Below are 19,700 nucleotides of genomic sequence, written 5' to 3'. Positions count from 1 at the left end.
CGAAGAGAGGTTGAAGCCATACTGTACATCGAAGAACTAGACGGAAGACATAGATAAATACACATTTTCATGTGACCCGACGGCTGGCCAGAACGCCCTTGGCATACCGGACAGAAGAGGGCATGTCTACTGTGGATTCGGGTCCCAGAAATGAGATCTTTCTGATGCAGGTGGGGCAGTAAATGGTAGTGGTGCTTCCTTGCTCAGGCAGGAAGGGTCTACCATTGTCATTTCCGTCAGCGCGTCATATTGCACCTGCAGCGATTGAGGGAGCGGTGGAAACGCGAGGCTCAGGGTATCATTAAAGAAATCGCTAGGTGATATATGATTCGCGACGCGGTCTTGCTCGCCAAGACCCTCAAGCAAGGACTGCGACTCAATCGACATCCAACGGATACCGGGTTCCGCCGAAGAAGTCTGTGGAGCGTGTGGTAATGACCCCGTGGAAGCTCCGACGCCATCCCCACAGCGCTCACGGACATCGACCGAAGCCTCCCCGGCACAAGCTACAGACTCGGAGTAAGCAGCTTGTCGAATATCGAGGGGCGTCGCGGGTGATGTCGCATTGCAGCACATGAATTGCCGAGCTTTCGTGAGCCTTTCGCCGAACACCGACGCCAGATTCCGGTGATCCGTGGCACCAGGACCAGCCCACCGACGGGATATCTCCAGCAAACTTCCAACGATACTATCGAGCTGGTCTGAGACAGAAAGCCGGGCATGCTGAGAGTGTACTAGTAGCATTCGTCCGGCAATAAATAGACAGAAAGAGAACTGCGGGTTAGCAAGAATGGAGGAGTGCTGGAGAAACAGGCTACCCAGCATTACGATCTCGGAGGCCGCCTCGATACACGTCTCGAGCGAAGTTGCCGACGGGAGTCGCACGGGACAATCTTTCCAGTGTGCTGGAGGATAGGCCATACTCTGATGGAGGAGAATAAGTGCTGTGTTGTGGGTAAAATGTGCCAGAGTCAGATTCGGATCCATGATTCCGTCCACGTTGAGCACTGCAGCCGATTGCCACTTTTGGGGCAACAGCAGCTTCCACTGCACAAGCCGTAAATCCAGTTCCTTGAATCTCAGCAGCCATTTCTTGGTCCTTTGTACGTCACCGATGTCAAGGGCATTATGCAAGAAGAAATGGACCACCAGGCTCAGCGACTCGGTAGCCTCGATGGCGTAGGCAAACCCTCCGATGGAGTCTTGCCCAGGGTGCTTACTGTCGTCCAAGATTGGACCGCTAGCTCCGTGGCTGAAATGATTGGCGATGCCAAAGAACGGCGTGGTCTGCTCTTGCTCCCGTTGCCATAATGCTCCCTCGCAGGGCAGGCGCCGTCGAACATCTGCGCTCGTCAGGCTCAGGTTCCATCCCGTCGAGACGCTGCAAAACCTGTCCATCAGGAACACAGTCCAGAATACTCGTCTTCGCTCTTCAGTCTGCCACCAGTGTTGCGCTGGTTTTAAGAAGACCATGCGCTTAATGAGATACTCACCCTTCGCTGTTCTCCCCTCATCGTCGTCCCGATCCTCGACACTAAGCTGGAGTTGCTCGACAGTGCGCGTCATGCTGCCGACTACCGACCACGCTGAAGGGCCCCGTCCACTCCCAATCTGCATGGTAGCTGTTATCAAGATGAACTGCCATTGTTGGGGAATGAGCATATGCATACTATATCCAAAGCAATAATCACCAATGCTTGCAAATTCTCCACCGAGAATGACTCCATGCTGTTGAGAATCACTCTCTGGCGACTAGCAGCCGCCATCTCTCCTTTGGATTGAAAACCTCCAGCCGCAGGATGAGATGTGAAGCGAACGGAGGTGGCTAGGATCGCATGTAGAATTGGCAAGGCCCTGTTCCAGCCGTCCGGACTGTACAGCTGCTCACGAAACCTTCTGATATGGAGGATGGGAATCCAAGGATGAACATTGGCGAAATGGAAATCAACCAACTCCATCATGACTGCATGCGGTAGCAGCCCCTGCGCAGAGAGCTGCGAGGCAGGCCAGTCGTCCACTGTCTCGGGCACCTGCTGTTCCAGAATGGAGTGAAAATGCAGTTTTTGGCGCTTTGCAGGACGTGGTTCTAGTGGTTTCTGCTGGGCCATGCCATCTCTCGTCTCGTTAGGGTCTTCTTCGTCTTTAGCTTCTCGTCTTTCGTGTTCTCTTTCTCCAATGTCTAGCCCTAGCCCCAACGACCCCATCTGAGTGCCATCCGAGTCAGCCGTCCCGGCTGCCTCTTGCAGCAATCTTTGCTTGACCTCCTCAGATAACTGCTGCACGCTCGCCGCAACATCCGCTGATTCGATGCCATTCCGGGCCGGAGGGGGAATATTCGGCGACACGCCATCCGCCACCGCGCTCCATATCTTCTGCCAGAGCAGGCTTTGGCCGAGAAACATATTCTCCAGCGTGTCGACCCGTTGCTGCAGCCGCTCAACGGCACCGGCGCGGAGACCCGGTTTCGAGCGACAGTCATCATAGAGACAGATGGTATTGAAGCGTGTGCATTGCGCGCACGGCTGCTCCCGGTCGCATTTCGTCTTCTTGCGCCGACATGACTGACAGGCCAAGGACTTGTCCTTTCCGAGTTCTGGCTGATCGGGCTCGCTAGCTGCCATTATCACAGGCGCCAGACGAAACTATTGCCTGGAAGACCAAGTTATGGGAGATTGTATCAGGTACCGGGAAGTTTTTCAAGAATCCTTCACACTGCGTTCACCCCGGGGTTCGGGTGGCATTACCCCACCATTTCCCCGCATTGCATGATTCACAGATACTGTCCCAGGTAGCAACACATATGATTATTTATCTACTTCCTTATACTTAGCCGTTTCCTTATTTTTCCTGGTCCATCTTTGTCTTCAGAAATTGTCCATAGGTACAGTCCTTTTTGTCTACTGGATGTAATGAATTTTGTATGTTGCGTATTCTGCAATAGAGGGATCCAGCAAAAAAAATACAGGAGTTATGAAGTAGACCTCGCCAGACTGGCACTCAAACCCGATATTCGCCAAGAGTTCGGCTGATGAAAACTTTGCTAAAGCGGCAATCAAATGAAAGATTTCACCTCCCGTAGGAGAAAACAGTGGCCGGCCTAATCGCCGGTCCGGAGTCCGTTGGCTGCGGAGGAATCTTCATCCTAAAAGAACGAGCACTTTCCAGATACAGTAAGGTATGTATAGTGGTGTTTATCACTCGACTCGTGGACAAATTATCCACCAATCACTCACTTTCGATCTGCACAACTGGGGCAGGGACTGGAAATTCCCAAAGGACAAAAAAAAAAAAAGCCTACTCCGTATGGATGGGAGGTTTCGATGTCGCTCTGCTTCCGCCAGCTTCTCATGCTTCTCATGCTTCTGCCGCCCAGATAAGACCCCCCCAGCTCGGATGATCGTTGCTGGAAACTGCCCCTTCGAAGCCCTCATAATCCTGGGCCTTGATAGTCCAGGGTGCCTTTTCCTTCTGTTTGACCACGTATTGGTAATACAAAAGGTCCCAGATCGGAATCTTGTTGCTGACGCCGCGGTTCTCCGCCGAGATGACCTCCCAGGGACCGTTGACAAGGACCGCTTCGCAGCGTGACCACTTCGGGTCATAGGTAACGGTCGAGTTGAGGTTGTATTCGGCGGCATACTCCGCGGCCTTTAACAGCAAATTGTCCCCTACCTGAAAGAGGTTCACGCCTTGACTCAAACCGACTCTGGCCCCGTAAGCCGACCACCCGATTCCTGACATGGTATGGCCTATTCGATGCGATCAGTAAGGAAAGAAACCAGCAGGGGTCACTGATTAGCAGATATAATACACACCCTGATCCCGACCGGCCTCCACCGACTGGCCCGTCTCGGAGTTGTACTGTGCGAAGATACCAGCGCAGTTGTCCTGAATGAAGGCATTCATCGCGTAGTTATACAATTGCACATCGTCCAAGTAGACAGCAAAGCTGAGCATTGCTTTGATGCTGACCATGCCGTAGTTGGCCTGGCCGACCACCGCGGACTGGCGCGCAAACAGCCAGTACAGTTGCGTGCTGAAGCCCGAGCCCCCTTGCCACCGGGCTCCGACTTCGGTCCAATTTCCCTCCCAGCGCATGATCTCCGCCGCGTTGACAAACAAATCCCCGTCCAGACCGATCATGAGGGAGCGATCAATCCCGATGATGTTGGTCAGATTGGTCCCCCACGCGTCGAGGATCGTGGTGCTACGCGTCCAGTGGGATTCGTTCTTGGTGATGTACCACATGAGGGCATTCTGCCAGGCCGCGCGCGCGTCGTGCGCAAAGCTGGTGTAATTGCTCGTCTGCCCGCGGGCAATCACCTCCTTCGGGCCCTGCATCTCGTAACTGGCCTGGGAGTAGCTGTCGGCGCTGAACTGCTGGTAGGCGGAGGCCCACGGGTCCTCACCAGCCAGAACTTTCGTGCGGATCAGTTCCAGGTCATCGTGAGTGTGCCAGATCCCGGGATGGACGAAGTCACTCGGTCGCTTCTTCAGGTAGCTGGTGGAATCGACGCCGGAGAACGTCGCGACATTTGGTATGGGCCCGAAGATTGCGGGCACATCTTGTACCGTACATTGAGCCGGTCTGACAGGGAAAGCGGCTATTGCGGATACACTCAACAGCAATTTCTACCAGTGAGAAAAAAGAGCGTGAGTCAATGTGCAGGATATTGCCTAGCAGCGGATTTGAGGACAGCATACGCACCTTCATGGTAGTTAGCCCTGTGCTGTACTTGCTGAGAATCAAAACTGAGCGTAGCCTGATTATATGTCTGATAATCCCTTTGTGCTCTCCACACTTCCTGGATGGTGGTCGCTTCTCGAAACTTTGGGAGAAAAGCTCCCCGATTGTTCTGATCTTAGCGGTGCCCTAATGCAGGTCAGAGAGCGGACTCCGGGCCGTGCTTTGCACCGTCTCCGCGCATGGACAACTGCCGTACAGACCCTGGAGTCTGTTGCGTGCATGGCGGCGAACAACCCAGCATATTTTGTCGGCCACATCCAATTTCGACCATGAGGGCATTTCTCATGTTCGATCCTCAGGCGCACGACTATCTCTAGTGTTTTGATTCATCCGTTTATTCATCTCACAAGCAGTGCTGCAGACGGCACCATGCATTTTCTATCTCTCGCTAGTTCTCTCCTACTGCCCATCACCAGCGCGGCCACATCCACCATCCAGGATCCTCTCAGCTATCGGGTCCTTGCTGGAAGCTATGTCCCTCCCAAGTCCACCAACGTTACTACACTTCTGGAGTTTATCAATTCTCGTCCAGATCTAAGTGTTCTCGCAGATGAACTGCAGACAATCGGCGGCTTTCCGAAGGCTTTTGATACTGAACCAACCTGGAGCTTCACCTTCTTTACGCCTAACAACGATGCGTTTGAGCTTCACACCGGCACATACTTCAACGAATTCAAGTCAACCCCGTTCGTCCATTGCCTGCAAGTAACGATCCACCTTGTCATACAAAGTACTGACATCTTACTAGGAAGGGCAAATGGTGGCTGGGCAACACGCTTCTCTCCCACTACGTGCCAAACACAAACCTCAACTCTAGTAGCTTCAACGAGACCTACCAGAGATTCCAGGTGAGCACACGAGATATGGAGCCTTACATGAAGCTGACAACAATGCACTCCAGACTGCAAGTTACCTCTATGTCGGCTCGCAGGTTCAAGATGGTGAGATCATCCTGAACAACGTGGTCACCGTGGTGGAGAAGGATATATCAGTCACCAAGGCGAGTCTCAGCTGGTTTGGCTTGCTCCTTTTCTGTGCGACGCATTAACCGCTCTACACAGGGAACAATTCATATCATTGATCGCATTCTCGACCCTTCAGCCCAGGTTTTCGAAACGGACCTGCCAAAAGTGTCACAGAGTTTCATTCCTGGAAGTTGTTCGAATCAGGATCTGTCATATTGCTAATGGATAAACCTCGTGTGGAGATCGGTCAATCTCTTGTTCGAAATTGGTTGCATCTGAATTGCTCATTTAGCACCTTATATCGTTTGATTTGCGATGGCGTGTGTATTAACCCGCAAAATGAGACAAGAAATGCCAATCGAGTAATGGCTTTCTAGAGAAACTCAATGTCACACATCGATATGGTTTTAGACAAGAAGAAATGACTTTTCGCAAAACAATAGGTATAATCGATGAATATACGTTTGTACTTCTCCGTGTGAAGATTGAACTATGTGACCTTCGAAAGCATTTACTTATCAATGGTATATAATTGGCTGTTCTTTTCATGAATTGACTGATGTTGTCATTATGTAACTAGCGACATCCTCGCCAGACCCAAATTGTTCAATTTTGAAGCTCAATAAAACAATATGGAGCCAGAAAATCCTGATCCTGAAAGTTCCATTGCTAAAAGGATTCTTCTTCGCCGTGAGAGTGTTCTTGTGAGTTTGAATATACAAGGTACATCATAGATATGTAGCTGAGTCTTCTACAAGATCATAGCAAATCGTGGTATGGGTCCCTGGCGTTGCGGTAGCAAGAGCTCGTACCTTCGGTCAGCTATATTCAGATTCTACTGTTTTGATTCACATATACAGCCTGAAAACAAGGGTCTGATACGCCTGCAGTGTGCCTGAAAACGACCCGATCTTCCCCAGAGATCTTCTGGTCCACAGCTCCGTAACGTTGACAGTAATAGAGAGCTGCAGTCCGAGAGTCTCGAAATCTACCTTCAACTCTTGTGGGTAGCTCTTCTCATTTAGCAGGAGAACCACGTATCCATTCTCCACGCTGCCCGCCCACACCTGTGACGAACCCTCCGAGCTGGCGTTCTGGACATAATTGGCCGGCTGTCCAAGTGGATCTTGACTGATTGCAATGATCTGTTTGTTCGTAAGGACCTTCAACGCGTCATCAGAAAGCTTGGACAAATCTGCTCCGATGATAAGCGGCGACTTCAGCGCCGCCCAAAAGGCGAAGTGCGTTTGCTGCTGATACAGCGTCATCTCCGCGTTGCCGATTTCCAGCATGTCCATGTCCATCCAGTGCCCACGGGACTGGTACTGGCTAATCTCGCGCATCTTCCGAATGATGCTCATCACCGAGCAGCTCGCGTAGCCGGTGTTCAAGCAGTAGGCGGTCTTGCAGGGACAGCCCGTTTCGTTCGCAAAGACGTTGGCGATATCCCCTGACATGCGATAAGAGTGACCAATCTCTAGGGCAAATGTGCGTCAGTCAAAACATGCAATTCCACCGCGCACCCCCGCACTGTAGAGTCCATGCGACCGTAGAGACAATACATACCTCCACCCCAGTGCCAGGGAAACTGATACCCCCACTCACAGACGGAATACAGGATCTCGCGCCCGACCAGCTGCAGGGCTTTTTGCATGATTCCAAACCGGACCTGCGGCGCCTCGGTCATCGCCTGGTAGCCGCCGCAGTTGTCGTATTTCCAGTAATCCACCCCCCAGGCCGCCAAGGTCTGCGCGTCGCGCTCTTCGTATCCCCAGCTGCCCGGGCGGAATGCACACGTCAGCATGCCGCTGTCGCCGTACAGTCCGAGCTTTAGGCCCTGGGCGTGGATTTTGTCTGCCAGAGCGGGAATCCCACTGGGGAAGGAGGTTGCATTGGCTTGCAGGTAGCCTTCCGCTGTGCGACTGTAGTCGGCCCACCCGTCGTCCACGAGGACGTAGTCATATCCGGCATCCTTCAGCCCCAGTGTAGTGAGGAGCTGCGCACTTTGAAGGACCACCGACTCGTTGATGTTGGCCTTGTATGCGTTCCACGAGTTCCAGCCCATCTGTGGGGTATGAGCTAGGGTGCTCTTTTGCCCTGCAGCTATACACGGGGTAATATGTAGAAAAGCAATAGCAGTCAGAATAGGTTTGACAGTGTTCCGGAAATACATTTTGATAGACTCGATTTGAATAGAACGCGAAACACAGGGGAGACTTTACAATATCAGCCAACTAACACAGATTTTATGTTCTAGTGTTGAACAATGCTGGAGCATGCTCCGGACATTAGGCCGGTAGTCCGGACTCGCGTCCAGTCGGCCGTGGTGAGGGATCGCAGAAACGATCCTCGGTAGGTGAAGAAAACTGAAAGAGGATTAGATGCAGCCATGCATCTCCAGCTACTTTTAGGTAACCTTTTGACAAATACTACTGCCAGCAAATAATATTGTGCTACATCTTTCGTATTATATTTTCAATATGGTGCTTCCGACGCCCACCAACCCCCTATTTACCCTTCCCTTAAAATGAAGAAAAGCTATTAGGCTACCAAACCAATAGGACAGGGTCCTACGGCATGTCTGCGGCCACTTGGCTGAACAGGGTAAGGCGTTTCTAGTGCAGTAGCAGGCCTGAACTTAGCGAGGGCTGACTGGACCCATGTACATGGTTAAGAGCGAGTACTGATACGAGAAGCTCTGCGGCTGGATGTGCGGGCTTGGCTTACCCCAAGCGATACCATAAATTTGTCAGGAGGTTACGCCACGGTCTTCGTCTGTTCGGGAAAGAAATATCGATAATAGCATGGGCCACATCTGAACTTGGTATAAATATTCCTTGTGCACCTCAGTCATCAGACCTCGAACCCACGCAGAGCAGTCTCATCAAGAAGACCCAACCTCCATAACCACTAACCTACAGCAATTTTCGCAATATACAACATGAAAATCCCGCTCTACTTCGTTGTATCAATAGCCGCCATTCAGGCATACGGAGGCCATTTTACCCTATTCCGGCGCGGCGACGGCCAGCCCTGATTAGCAAACGACGGTGGAAGTGGTTCTTAGGATTTCCGCCGAGAACGAAATCTGGTGCGCCTCGATCGATGATGTATTCCAGTCCGCGGTGTTATACTGCAACACTGGTCTGCCCTGCGAGTTCCGTCTCTGCAACAGCCACGTCTGCTTACTGGACTCCCGCAGTCATACCATCCGCACGGAGAACCACACAGGCAAGTGCCTGAGCGCCACGGGCTCGTCCGGGTGGTACGTGGCAGTGGCTGCGCTTTGTGGACCTTCGCTTCCGGGCGGCACGAAACGCGAGCTAATGGACGAGGCGTGAGAGGGCGAGCAGCACGTACTGTCATCAGGAGTGTCGACCGACGAGGATATCGACCAACGCCCCGGGTTTGAATGGTGGCATCGTCTTACCAACTACCTGGGCCAAAGATTTGTCCGCTTACGGCCCAACCGACCCGTGATGAACGGCTACGCGCAGACCCACCACATCCTGACGACGCACACCGCCGAGCTACCGACGGCGATCCTCACACCAACCGCAGCGATGACCATTGCCTAGCAGATCGTCAACGACAATTGGGGCAACACGGGCTGGGCGGCGTACCCAATCCGCCGCGTGGGAACATACACCATCTACGTGGATTTCCTCGGCCAGCGGTTTCACCGCGCTGATGGTTCCTTCTTCCGTGTGTCCTTGTGGCAGCTGGTCCAGGAGTTCCAGACCGATCGGGTTCATCAGATGTTGTTGGACGGCTTCATGACGATGCGGTTTGGTGGTCAGAACACGTACACCGCTGGTTCAAGCTTTTGTATGGTGACGAAGTCTCACTCATCATCGAGATTCATGTGGTCTTGCCTTTTTCTTAGTTGGATGTGAATTGCTCTCTTTGCCGGTACTCGGGGTGGAAACTGAGGAATACATTTATCTTCTAAGTTCCAAGGGGTAGTACGGAGATGTTGTTCTACTCCCGGTCCTTTGTTGATTTGATTGACCTCTTGTGATGTCACGATTCGTCTTCTCGATATACATTCCATTCAACAATCGGAGTTTGTCTCAATATGGTGGTTCTTAGGGTTCAAGTCCCGTCTGGGAAGGCGGAATCTGTCCGCATATCCTATAGAGTTCGAGACTACACCTGAAGATGAGCCCTAAATTTATACCTTGACGCCAGACACAGTGACATAGAGCTATGCGACTGCGCCACGAGATCTGGGTCTTCGATCGCATCGATCGGATGTGGAGAATTAATCAATCGCGGCTACGTCATGATGAGTGTCTGTCGGGTGAAGAGAGGCTACCCTGTCGACACCACCAGCGTATTGCTTCGCCAACCCCAGAACCGGGAGAGCCAACTGCTCCATATGTCTGCTCACGTGCACCATAAGTCTTTTCCACCTGTCAAAGGTCTCTCCGCAGAATCGACAGGTCTCCTGTTGTGAAGCTGTGTGGCTGTGATGGTGACACTTTCGAACCAATCCCCACAGAGTCTCAACATCCAGATACCGTTCTGCATCAGGAGCTATTTGCGTGGCCGTCATGGCCTTGCTCTTCTCGACACTCGGCTCGGCCATCTCGTGCTCCCGGACGAGATGCTGCACGAAATTGTCCTGGCGAAAACACTGGTAGCCGCAGCCGTCGTAGGAGCAGACCCACTTCTCCGACTGCCAGTGCCTTTGGGTCTCATGACGCACCCAGTCCGCTTTACGTTTGAACGACGGTGGGTTCGCGCAGTCGGGAAATGTGCATGTGAACGGTTGCAGATCGTCAGCGACGTGCTTCGGCCAGTCTACAGCTTTCTGAAACTGTTTGACCTGAAAGCAGGTGGGACACTCGAACTGCGCGGTAAAGCAGGGGCCACCGCTTGCTCTGGAGGCGATTCCTCTCGCAGAAGTGACAGCAGAGCAATACGGACCGGAGGGACAGGAGCGGTTGCGAATGGCGGCCGAATGCGCGCGCTGGAGCGCGACAAGTCTGTCGTATCGGCGGAGCTGCTCGCGCGCAAGTCGATGGACCAACGCTGGGGGGTCCAGCCGGGGGAACAGTTGTCGGATCTGCTGTTCGAACCCTTCCACGGTCGGGTCGATCGTCGATGGCACTACGACCAGGGAATTGATCGCAAGCTGCTGCTGCTCGGCAGAGTCGGCGGACTCGTTGGTGTCATCCCCGTTCGGGGCATCTGCTGCCTCTTGAGTCCCGTTCATACCCTGGAATGTGTGGCTCGCAAGCCCTCCACGCGCAGGTGGGGCCCCTGCACTCGGCATAACATTATCTGCGTGAGGCGCAGCAGTCAAATGTCTCCCTGTGCCCTGCTTCCGTCTACTAAGCACAGTCGCCAACAACTGGGCAAATTGAGCCGAGTGCGGGAGCGAGAAAATCGTCACACCTGCGCCGCTGTCCGGGAGATATGGGTCTGGCCCGGCTTCGAGAAGAAGTCCCGCGGCCTCGTAGTGTCCCCGCCAACAGGCTACAAATAGAGGCGTGGATCCATAGCGGCCACCGGGCGCGTCAACGTCCAGACCAGGCACAGATGCCAGGAGCGCTTTGACGACCGGGACTAGACCGAATGACGCGGCGTAATACAGCGGATGTGTGGTTTCAATGACCTGGTTCTCGGCCTCGGGGATAAGCGTCTGCACCCAGACACCGTAGTTACCTTGGCGTGGCAGACACCGCGAGTCGAAAAGCTTGTTGACGAGCTGACGGTCGCCATCCGCGTCGAAATCGCAGGCTCCGCCGTGGGTCGCCCAGAACGCGCCTGCGTATGATAGGAAGGGGTGCTCGTGCTCGCGTGCGGCTACTTCATCGAATGACCATGCGTACCCGGAGCGGAAATCGTCGAGACACAGATAGGTCAAGCAAAGGCGAGTCATGGTTTGATCGGCGGTTGCCGGGTCCAAACCGAAGTACCGCACGCTCGAGGTGCGGATCCGGTCGGAGGTCAGAAACTCCTTGACGGAGGAATGGGATAATTTCACTCTTCCGAACTCATCCTCTGTGATGAGCCCCTGACAGATATGGAGCAGGATCCGGGGAGAGATCAGCTTGGTGTCTTCATCAAGCACCGTGCATGCCTCCTCTAGCACGACTACTTCGCTCAGCTCCGACAGGGTGAGCAGTCGCTTCGAAAAGCTGAGCCAAAACAGAGTATTACGGCTAAGCTCCATGTCACTAGGACTGATTCGCTCGAGCATGTGGATATAGACCTCTCCTAATGTCTTTGGGAGTGTTCTCAATGCCTCCCGAATGGATTTCGCGGTTCTGAGGGAGGCGAGATTCTCCAAAGAGAGCTGGGTCCAGCGGAATCTGCAGCAGTCAAAATTGATCAGCATGGTATCTTACTATGCACTCCAGGCCGGTACAACTGACGATCCATCAGTACCCTCCATAAGAGCCTCCCACACCTGAGCCTGTAAACGCGAACTCAAATTTCTGAGTGTCGAGTCGTGCTGCAATCTGAAGCGAATGAATGTGTCAATATCATCCCTGATGATACTGGAACTCATATTTATGATCCTGGCATGGCTTTCGGGTATCATGTCATTGGTTCCGGTTACGAAGATTCGAAGGTTTGGGGTAAGTTCCGAAATATTCAGCAATGAGCGTATGAGCTCCTCATAGGATGCACTTTCATTGATTGCATCAATCAAGAGAATGGCCCTTCTGCCATTCGGTGTACAGTTTATTATGGCAGCTGCCACTGCACTCATGTCGATCGGCTGTCGATGTAGATGTGACTCTGTAGCTTCAAAGAATGGCCGAATATTGTCCAATATTGACGGCACTGCTTCAGAGATCTGTGCCACTAACGACCCTAGGATATTCACCGGATTTTGAAAGTTGGCGTCACTGAATCTGCAATAGAAGTAGGCGAAGACAATGCTGGGGTCCTTGACACTGATTGCAGCCAGCTGGTCGACGGCGTGGGCACTAAGAGATGGTATTCTGTCAATTGAATCAGAGCAGGATGCTCGGAAGACTTACAAGAGAGTGGTCTTGCCAATTCCGGCTAGAAGAGGACCGTCAGTCATTTTCAGCATACAAAGACCCTGACGTACCTACACTTTCCCAAGAGACAAAGAATATTCCGGTCAACGACGTCACTCATAATCCAATCATTGAACGTATGAACGAACCACTTTCCAGTATGATCGACTCGGTCCCTCGAGACTTGCTGGTGGATACTGAACGGGCTGACCGGGACTAACCATCGAAGCAGTTCGTTATGCGCCGCGCGAGTTTTCTCGTCATCTCGTATCTTAAGGTCTACCTCCAGGGACCTTGCCAGCCTTGTTATCTTTCCGTGGAGATCTCGCTGAAAAGCAAGGTTATCGCTTGTGGGAAGGAGAATCAGCCAAGATTTCACTCGTTCTAGGCGAGTGAGGTGGGTAGTGAATTGTTCCTGGGTGAACGGCCACTCCAGCTTTTGTTTCAATCTCCTCAACCTGCTTGCTGGCTCTTCTAGGTCTTGAAGGAGGAATTGGACCGACTCGCTTGCCTTGTCCAGTGTGCTTTTCAGCGGCTCAGGGGCAGCTGAAGCCAATTTTTCTGTCTCTGGCGGCGAGGAAGACTCAAACTGCGAGCTCAGGTGTTCCAGGATCCCTTTGAGACCGAAGAGTTCCTCGGTCAGTCGGCGGATGTCGGAGCTCGCATCACGGACTTTCTTGGCGTATGTTAGGAGGCGATGGATGAGATCGCCAACATCGATAATCAGGGACGTTATGGAGATAGCGTCAGCCATTATCCACAATTGAAAGGGGCCGCATGCGAACGGTGAAAATGCCCCAAGACGGATAGCATTTGATGCGGCTGAATGTTTGCCTTTGCAACCCCTCATTCAGTCGCCCTGGGCACAGACCACGTGATAGTAAGCACGCTTACTTATGCAGGTGTGTGTGACGAGAGCAGGGCTGCAGATCACTCGCTGGCTTATTGTTGCTGTCTCCATTTGGCCTGAATACGGATGACCGCTGCGGTGAGAATATTTTACAGGGAGGTTTCATTTGCCGAGAGGCCGCAATGGTCTTCTATACTCTATGACAGTATATTGTCGACCGTGTCTGTCTGGATTGGCTTAGATTTAGACATCCTGCCAATTACATTGAATTTTGACTGGCATTGAACATTCTAAATATATTTAATAACATAGTCAATTTATCTGTTTACAGAAGCCTAGGATAGAATGAAGTGAGAGGTTCAGTACTGGGAGATTATCGATCATAGCGGGCCGAGGGGGTAAGTTACAGTGGTTGTACTGCGGTTTGCTCCGGTTATATAGAGTTATAATAAAGTTGTATAAAATTCTGACTAATTATAAGCCCTTTAAATCTAGAAGTACTAATTTTTATATAAATAATAGATTATATTAAAACTATACCTTTTTTACTAGATTTAAAATAGTTTTTATATTATTTACTATTATAATATACTTTAATCTTAGAATTATATTAACTATTATATTTTTTATTTATACTTATTTATAATAGTAATTTAAACTATTATTATAACTATTCTACTTTGTAAATTAAAATATAAGTAAATATAATCTTATCTAAATCTTACTAAAAATAGATATTATTTTATTAAAATCTTACTAAAAATAGATATTATCTTATCGAAATCTTACTTTACTATTTATTTTTTTCTTAATATAGTCTTTCTAATTTCTTATATATATAATTATTTATTAAAGGCTAAAATCTCTTTTTTATATAATATATTTTAACTTTTATATTTTTTATTACTTATTTTCTTATTTTTTATACTAATCTTTCTCTATTTTTTTATTTTTTTTATTAACTTTTTTTTATTTTTTTATTCTCTATACTAATCTTTTTATCTTTTTAAATATATTTTAAAGTTTATATTTTTAATATTTTTAATATCTATCTTCTTTTATCTGTAAGTAAAATAAGTAAAATTAAATTTTAGTATCTATTTTAGCTTTAAAACTAAGATTTTAATATCTTTTTATAAATAGTTTTTAAAATTATAGAGCAACGTCCAGTAATCTTTTATAATATATAATAATATTTTTTTTTTGTTATAATATATAGTAATCTTCTGTAATATATAATAATTCTTTATAATATCTAGTAATATAACCGGGCTGTATAGTAAGTTAATCTACTTATTAGCTATATATAAAAAGCTTTTAGATAATATATATTTAAATAATAATAATAGAAATAAAAATAAATAAATAACAGAACTTAATTTTAGAAAAAAATATATAAAATTATAGAAGATATTATATTTAATTTTATATAAATCATAGCTTAACTAGCTAAAATTATTATTAATTAAGTTATATTAGATTAAACTATAAGACAACTGCTTAAAATATATAAAAAAAAAAAAAAACATCTTACTAAAAATAGTATAAAAATATTTAGTCTGTAATAAAATAAATAAATAATAATAATTCTTAATATTTATTTTAAATAAATAAAACTAAAATAAAACTAATTATCTTACTTGTTTTTTATAGACAGTAAAGTATACTAATAAAACAAATTATAAAGATATTTTCTTCCGGCAGAATATAAATAATAATAAAAAAAAAAAAACTGTCTAAAAGATTTATATTATTTTTATTATAATATACTTATCCAATTAAATTAATTAAAAGTTAGAAGAAATCTTTGTCTTTAAAACTATTTACTTTAAAAATAAATAAAATAATTAAGAATATTAAATATTAGATTAATATAAAAAATTCTTATAAAAGATACAAATCTGTATAAGACTAGAAAGTCAAATTATTATATTAAAAAAAAAAGAAAGACGAATACAGAAAAAATAGTAATAAAACTATTTAATAATATAAAAAACTTAGAAACCGAAGTTTCTAAATTAAATCTTAGTAAAAACAAGCTCTAGTAATAAGCTAAGATTTTAAATAAAAAAAAATAACTATAACTCTTCTATAAATTAAATATCTATAATCCGACTGAGTTTTTTTAGTTAGCAGTAAAAATAAATTAAATACTAATTTTAAATAAGCTAAAAGATTTTATTAAAACCGAAAGACTCGTCGAAAAAATAAATAAGAATAAAAATAAAAATAATCTTAAAAAATTTACTAAAAATATTAAAAATAATATTTTTAAAATATTAAAATACTTAGTTATATCCGATTTTAAAGCTCTACTAATAATAAATAAAAAAAATAATCTAATAAAAATTATTTTTAAAAAGCTTAAAAAGCTGGAGTAAATCTAATAATCTATTAATAATCTTAACTATTAAAAAAAAAATTATTTAAAAGCCTGCTAAAATCTTAAAATTAAAAATTCGAAGTATCTGTATTTACTGGATATAGTTATATTTATAATATTAAAATTCTAATAATCTGTTAGAATCTAGACTATTATTAAGATTATAATTAAGAAAATAATATAAAAAGTATTACTAGTAGATATAATTAGACTAAAAAAAATATAATAATTTATTAGTATTATTCTTATAGTAAGTAATTTAGAAGATCTTAATATTAGATTTTTATAACTAATTTTTAGAAGTATATAGTATATTTTAAAAAAAAGACTAAGTCTAAAAATAAATTTACTACAAAAAAACTAAAAAAACCGATTCTAATATTAATATTATTATATTTAATTTACTAATAGCAGACCGAGATTCTAAGTATTATAAAGCAGTTAGTACTATATATATATTATAAAAAAATATAAAACTAGAAAAATATTAGATAAATTAATAGTAAGCTAACAGCTGACTATAAAATCTTTATTAAATAAAAATAATATCTAATAGTTATATTAAGTAGTTATAATATATTTAAAAGCTGTTATAATATTTTAGATATTAAAGCCTAATATATATATAAGTATAAAAATAAGTTTAAAAATAAAGAAAATTATCCAAAAAATTATTCTAATAATATTAAAAATTATTTTAAGCTTATTATTCTAAATAAGACTTATAATCTATATAATAAGATATTAAAAATATCCCAGACTGTATAATAGATTAAAAACAACTTTAATTTTTTATTTATAGTAATATTTTTTTTAATAACTATAATAATAATTTTATTAGATACTTATAATTACTTTTTAAAAAATATTTAATATCTAAGATAATAAAATTAATAGCTATAAAAAAGACTCTAACTATATTTTTAGATATTTATTATATAAATCTTATTTTTAGTAAGATTTTTCTTAAAAAATATATTATTTATACAGATCTAAATAAAAAAATATAATTAATATGGTTTTATACTCTTCTAAAATATTTAATAATCTAAAAAATTCTTATATTTATAATTCTATTTAAAAGTAGCCAGATAATTAGTAAAAATATTCCTTCTATAATATATAAAATATTTAATATAAAGTTTAATTCTAAAAAATAAGAAGTCTATAAAACTTACTAAATTAAAAATTACTATATTATAATACTTAACTAGTTAGACAGAGAAAATCCACAGTACTAGTAGACTATAGTATATTTTTATTAATTAATTTTAAAAGTCTTATAATTTAGTATGATTTTATTTAAGCCGACTCTTCTAAAAACAGATTTTTTTAAAACAGTTAATTTATAAAAGAAACGCAAGCTAGTATCTAAATAGATATAATATTTATAAGAACAGAAACAAGTTAAAAATACTATTATTATTAAGATATTCTATATATAATCTAAATCTTAGTAGAAAAACAGAAATAATTTATAAATAGATACAGAGTAACTAGCTATACTTATCCGAAAAGTATTAAAAATATAAATTATATTAAGAGTTTTGTATATATTAATATAATTTAAAAAAAAAAGTTAATTATATAAATATAATTTTTAAAAAAAGAGTTCTATATTTTAATAACTTTATAAAAAACCGGATTTAATACAGAGATAATCTACAGTAATCTAATAATAAAAAAAAAACTAATATTATTATATATTTTATAAAAAAGCCTAAGAAATATATAATTCTAATTATATTTTTTTAACTTAACTCGACCGGTCTTAATTTTTAGAAATTTTACTAAAATATATATTTTTTTAATATACTATTATTATACGCCCAAGAAGAACAGGCTATAAAATATTTTTAGTAGTTAGATTAAAAAAAGATTATTTATATTTTTAAGTATTATATTCTTAATATATTTCAGGTAATATTAAATAATCGGTTAAATAATAAAGTTCTTTTTAGCTTAATAATTAAACTATCAGAGTCTTTAATATTAATTCTAAATTCTAAAAAAAAAGATATTAGTATACTTAAAATTATTATAAAAAATAATAAGATAATATATCTCGAAGATAGAATATCTTCTAAAAAAAGTAATATTACTAATTTTAAATAAGTTTTTAAAATTTTTATTTTTTTACTTAAAAATATAGCTTCCGAAGACTTTAGAAATACTAAAAAACAAAATCTATATAAAAAGATAAAAAAAAATAATAAAATCAGAATAAAGACTGCTAATACTAAAAAAAAGAATATTAATATTAAAAAAAAAATACTACTACTAAAGAAAAGACTACTAATATTAGAAAAAAAAATACTAATAATATTAAAAAGACTGCTGCTGCTGGAAAAAAGAATATTATTACTAAAAAAAAAACTACTAATATTAGAAAAAAAAATACTAATACTAAAAAAAAAATACTAAATAAATTATTAGAAATATATCCAAGCAGATTACTTTCTAAAAGATATTTAAATTAGCTTAATCCAAGTCCCCCCTAATTTATTAATTTATTTAAAGAGAAATATATTAGCTTAATATATATTTTTTTAATAAAAATAAACTTCTAAAATATAGCAACTTATTATATATAAAACATATCTCAGATAAGTATATATTTATAATATAAAAAATAAAATTATATTATAAAGTCTAAAAAATTATATAATTAAAAATATAAAATATAAAACAACGTATAAGAATTAGAATTTAAATAATTTTCTAGTATTAACTAGGTATGTTTTAAATCTAACTTAATATACTAATAAATAAATCAAATTCTAAAAAAAAAAATAAATATTAAAAAGAGACAGTCTAACTACTAGAATCTATTATATAATAAAATAAATATATCTTATTTATTTTAATATTAGATTCTATACTAAAATTAGTTTAGACTTTAGATTATAATTATTAGTTAATACTGTATATATAGATAATTCTTAAAAATCAGAATATATATAGATATATAATATTTAATAATATTTAGCTAAACAGTATATAGTACTAATTAGTTATAACAGTCAGAAAAAAAATCTAATCTAAAAAACGCTTAAAATCAGCTAGTATTACAGAAAATAAAAAGATAGAAGACTGCTTTTATTTATATTTTTAATAAAAAGTCTATTTAAAATAGTTCTTAAATTCTAAAATTTTTAAAAGAGCTTAATCTATATAAATTATTTTAATCTCAGCAGTAAGATTAGTTTTTAAAATCTATAATAAAAATTTAAAATTTTCTAATTATATTATAATCTACTTTCCAGCGTATATTATAATAAATTAAAAAAATAGAAAATTTTTAAAGAATTATTTAATCAAATCCGGTATTATCTGGTTCTAGACTAATAAGATATTTATTATTAGATTCAGAGTTTTTATATCTTTTTTCTAATTATTAAAAAAACTTTTCTGAACTTTTAAAAATAGAAAATCAAAAATTTTAATATTTTATTTAAAATATCTAAATATCTAAAACTGCTTATAATTCTGTTTTTTTTAAAAGTGATTTTTTATTTTTATTCTAGTTTAAATTAGATTTTATTATTTAGATTTTAATCTTTTTATTAAAATCTGAAAGCCACAACTAATAATAATTAAAAAATTCTAAAGCTTAGACTAAGTTAATATAATTTACTTGCTAGTAGTTTTTTTTAAGTCTTAATAATTTCCAACTTTAATAGCTAATAGAAATAATATTTAAAAAATTAAAACCAAGCTATTTAATATACTAAAAAATAGAAAAACAAAT

General features: G+C 41.6%; 6 protein-coding genes across 6 annotated transcripts; 2 read left to right on the top strand and 4 right to left on the bottom strand.

Annotated features, from left to right (window-relative positions):
• Positions 1 to 126: 126 nt before the first annotated feature.
• On the bottom strand, positions 127 to 2,621 carry BO95DRAFT_423466 (putative C6 transcription factor; the record flags this gene model as incomplete). The annotated part of the gene is made up of 3 exons (XM_025584632.1): positions 127 to 1,611; positions 1,671 to 2,115; positions 2,200 to 2,621. The coding sequence occupies 3 exons, from the start codon at positions 2,619 to 2,621 to the stop codon at positions 127 to 129; spliced, it is 2,352 nt and encodes a 783-aa protein (XP_025437544.1).
• A 733-nt stretch (positions 2,622 to 3,354) lies between these two features.
• BO95DRAFT_468207 (uncharacterized protein) lies at positions 3,355 to 4,714 on the bottom strand (the record flags this gene model as incomplete). Its single annotated transcript, XM_025589351.1, has 3 exons — positions 3,355 to 3,749; positions 3,816 to 4,604; positions 4,705 to 4,714. The coding sequence occupies 3 exons, from the start codon at positions 4,712 to 4,714 to the stop codon at positions 3,355 to 3,357; spliced, it is 1,194 nt and encodes a 397-aa protein (XP_025437543.1).
• A 301-nt stretch (positions 4,715 to 5,015) lies between these two features.
• BO95DRAFT_507530 (uncharacterized protein) lies at positions 5,016 to 5,795 on the top strand (the record flags this gene model as incomplete). The annotated part of the gene is made up of 3 exons (XM_025591258.1): positions 5,016 to 5,433; positions 5,496 to 5,595; positions 5,649 to 5,795. The coding sequence occupies exons 1-3, from the start codon at positions 5,117 to 5,119 to the stop codon at positions 5,793 to 5,795; spliced, it is 564 nt and encodes a 187-aa protein (XP_025437542.1). The 5' UTR covers positions 5,016 to 5,116.
• Positions 5,796 to 6,560: 765 nt separating this feature from the next.
• Positions 6,561 to 7,777, bottom strand: BO95DRAFT_456901 (glycoside hydrolase family 27 protein; the record flags this gene model as incomplete). Its single annotated transcript, XM_025588439.1, has 2 exons — positions 6,561 to 7,189; positions 7,279 to 7,777. The coding sequence occupies 2 exons, from the start codon at positions 7,775 to 7,777 to the stop codon at positions 6,561 to 6,563; spliced, it is 1,128 nt and encodes a 375-aa protein (XP_025437541.1).
• Positions 7,778 to 8,653: 876 nt separating this feature from the next.
• On the top strand, positions 8,654 to 9,290 carry BO95DRAFT_468204 (uncharacterized protein; the record flags this gene model as incomplete). The annotated part of the gene is made up of 3 exons (XM_025589350.1): positions 8,654 to 8,677; positions 8,754 to 9,049; positions 9,161 to 9,290. 3 exons carry the CDS (start codon positions 8,654 to 8,656, stop codon positions 9,288 to 9,290), a joined length of 450 nt encoding a protein of 149 aa, XP_025437540.1.
• A 686-nt stretch (positions 9,291 to 9,976) lies between these two features.
• BO95DRAFT_468203 (uncharacterized protein) lies at positions 9,977 to 13,470 on the bottom strand (the record flags this gene model as incomplete). The annotated part of the gene is made up of 4 exons (XM_025589349.1): positions 9,977 to 12,035; positions 12,099 to 12,659; positions 12,714 to 12,738; positions 12,792 to 13,470. 4 exons carry the CDS (start codon positions 13,468 to 13,470, stop codon positions 9,977 to 9,979), a joined length of 3,324 nt encoding a protein of 1,107 aa, XP_025437539.1.
• Between the last annotated feature and the right edge of the window lie 6,230 nt (positions 13,471 to 19,700).

Source organism: Aspergillus brunneoviolaceus (assembly GCF_003184695.1).
Source record: "Aspergillus brunneoviolaceus CBS 621.78 unplaced genomic scaffold BO95scaffold_86, whole genome shotgun sequence".
NCBI lineage: Eukaryota > Fungi > Ascomycota > Eurotiomycetes > Eurotiales > Aspergillaceae > Aspergillus > Aspergillus brunneoviolaceus.
This window is presented reverse-complemented; position numbering and strand designations above follow the sequence as displayed.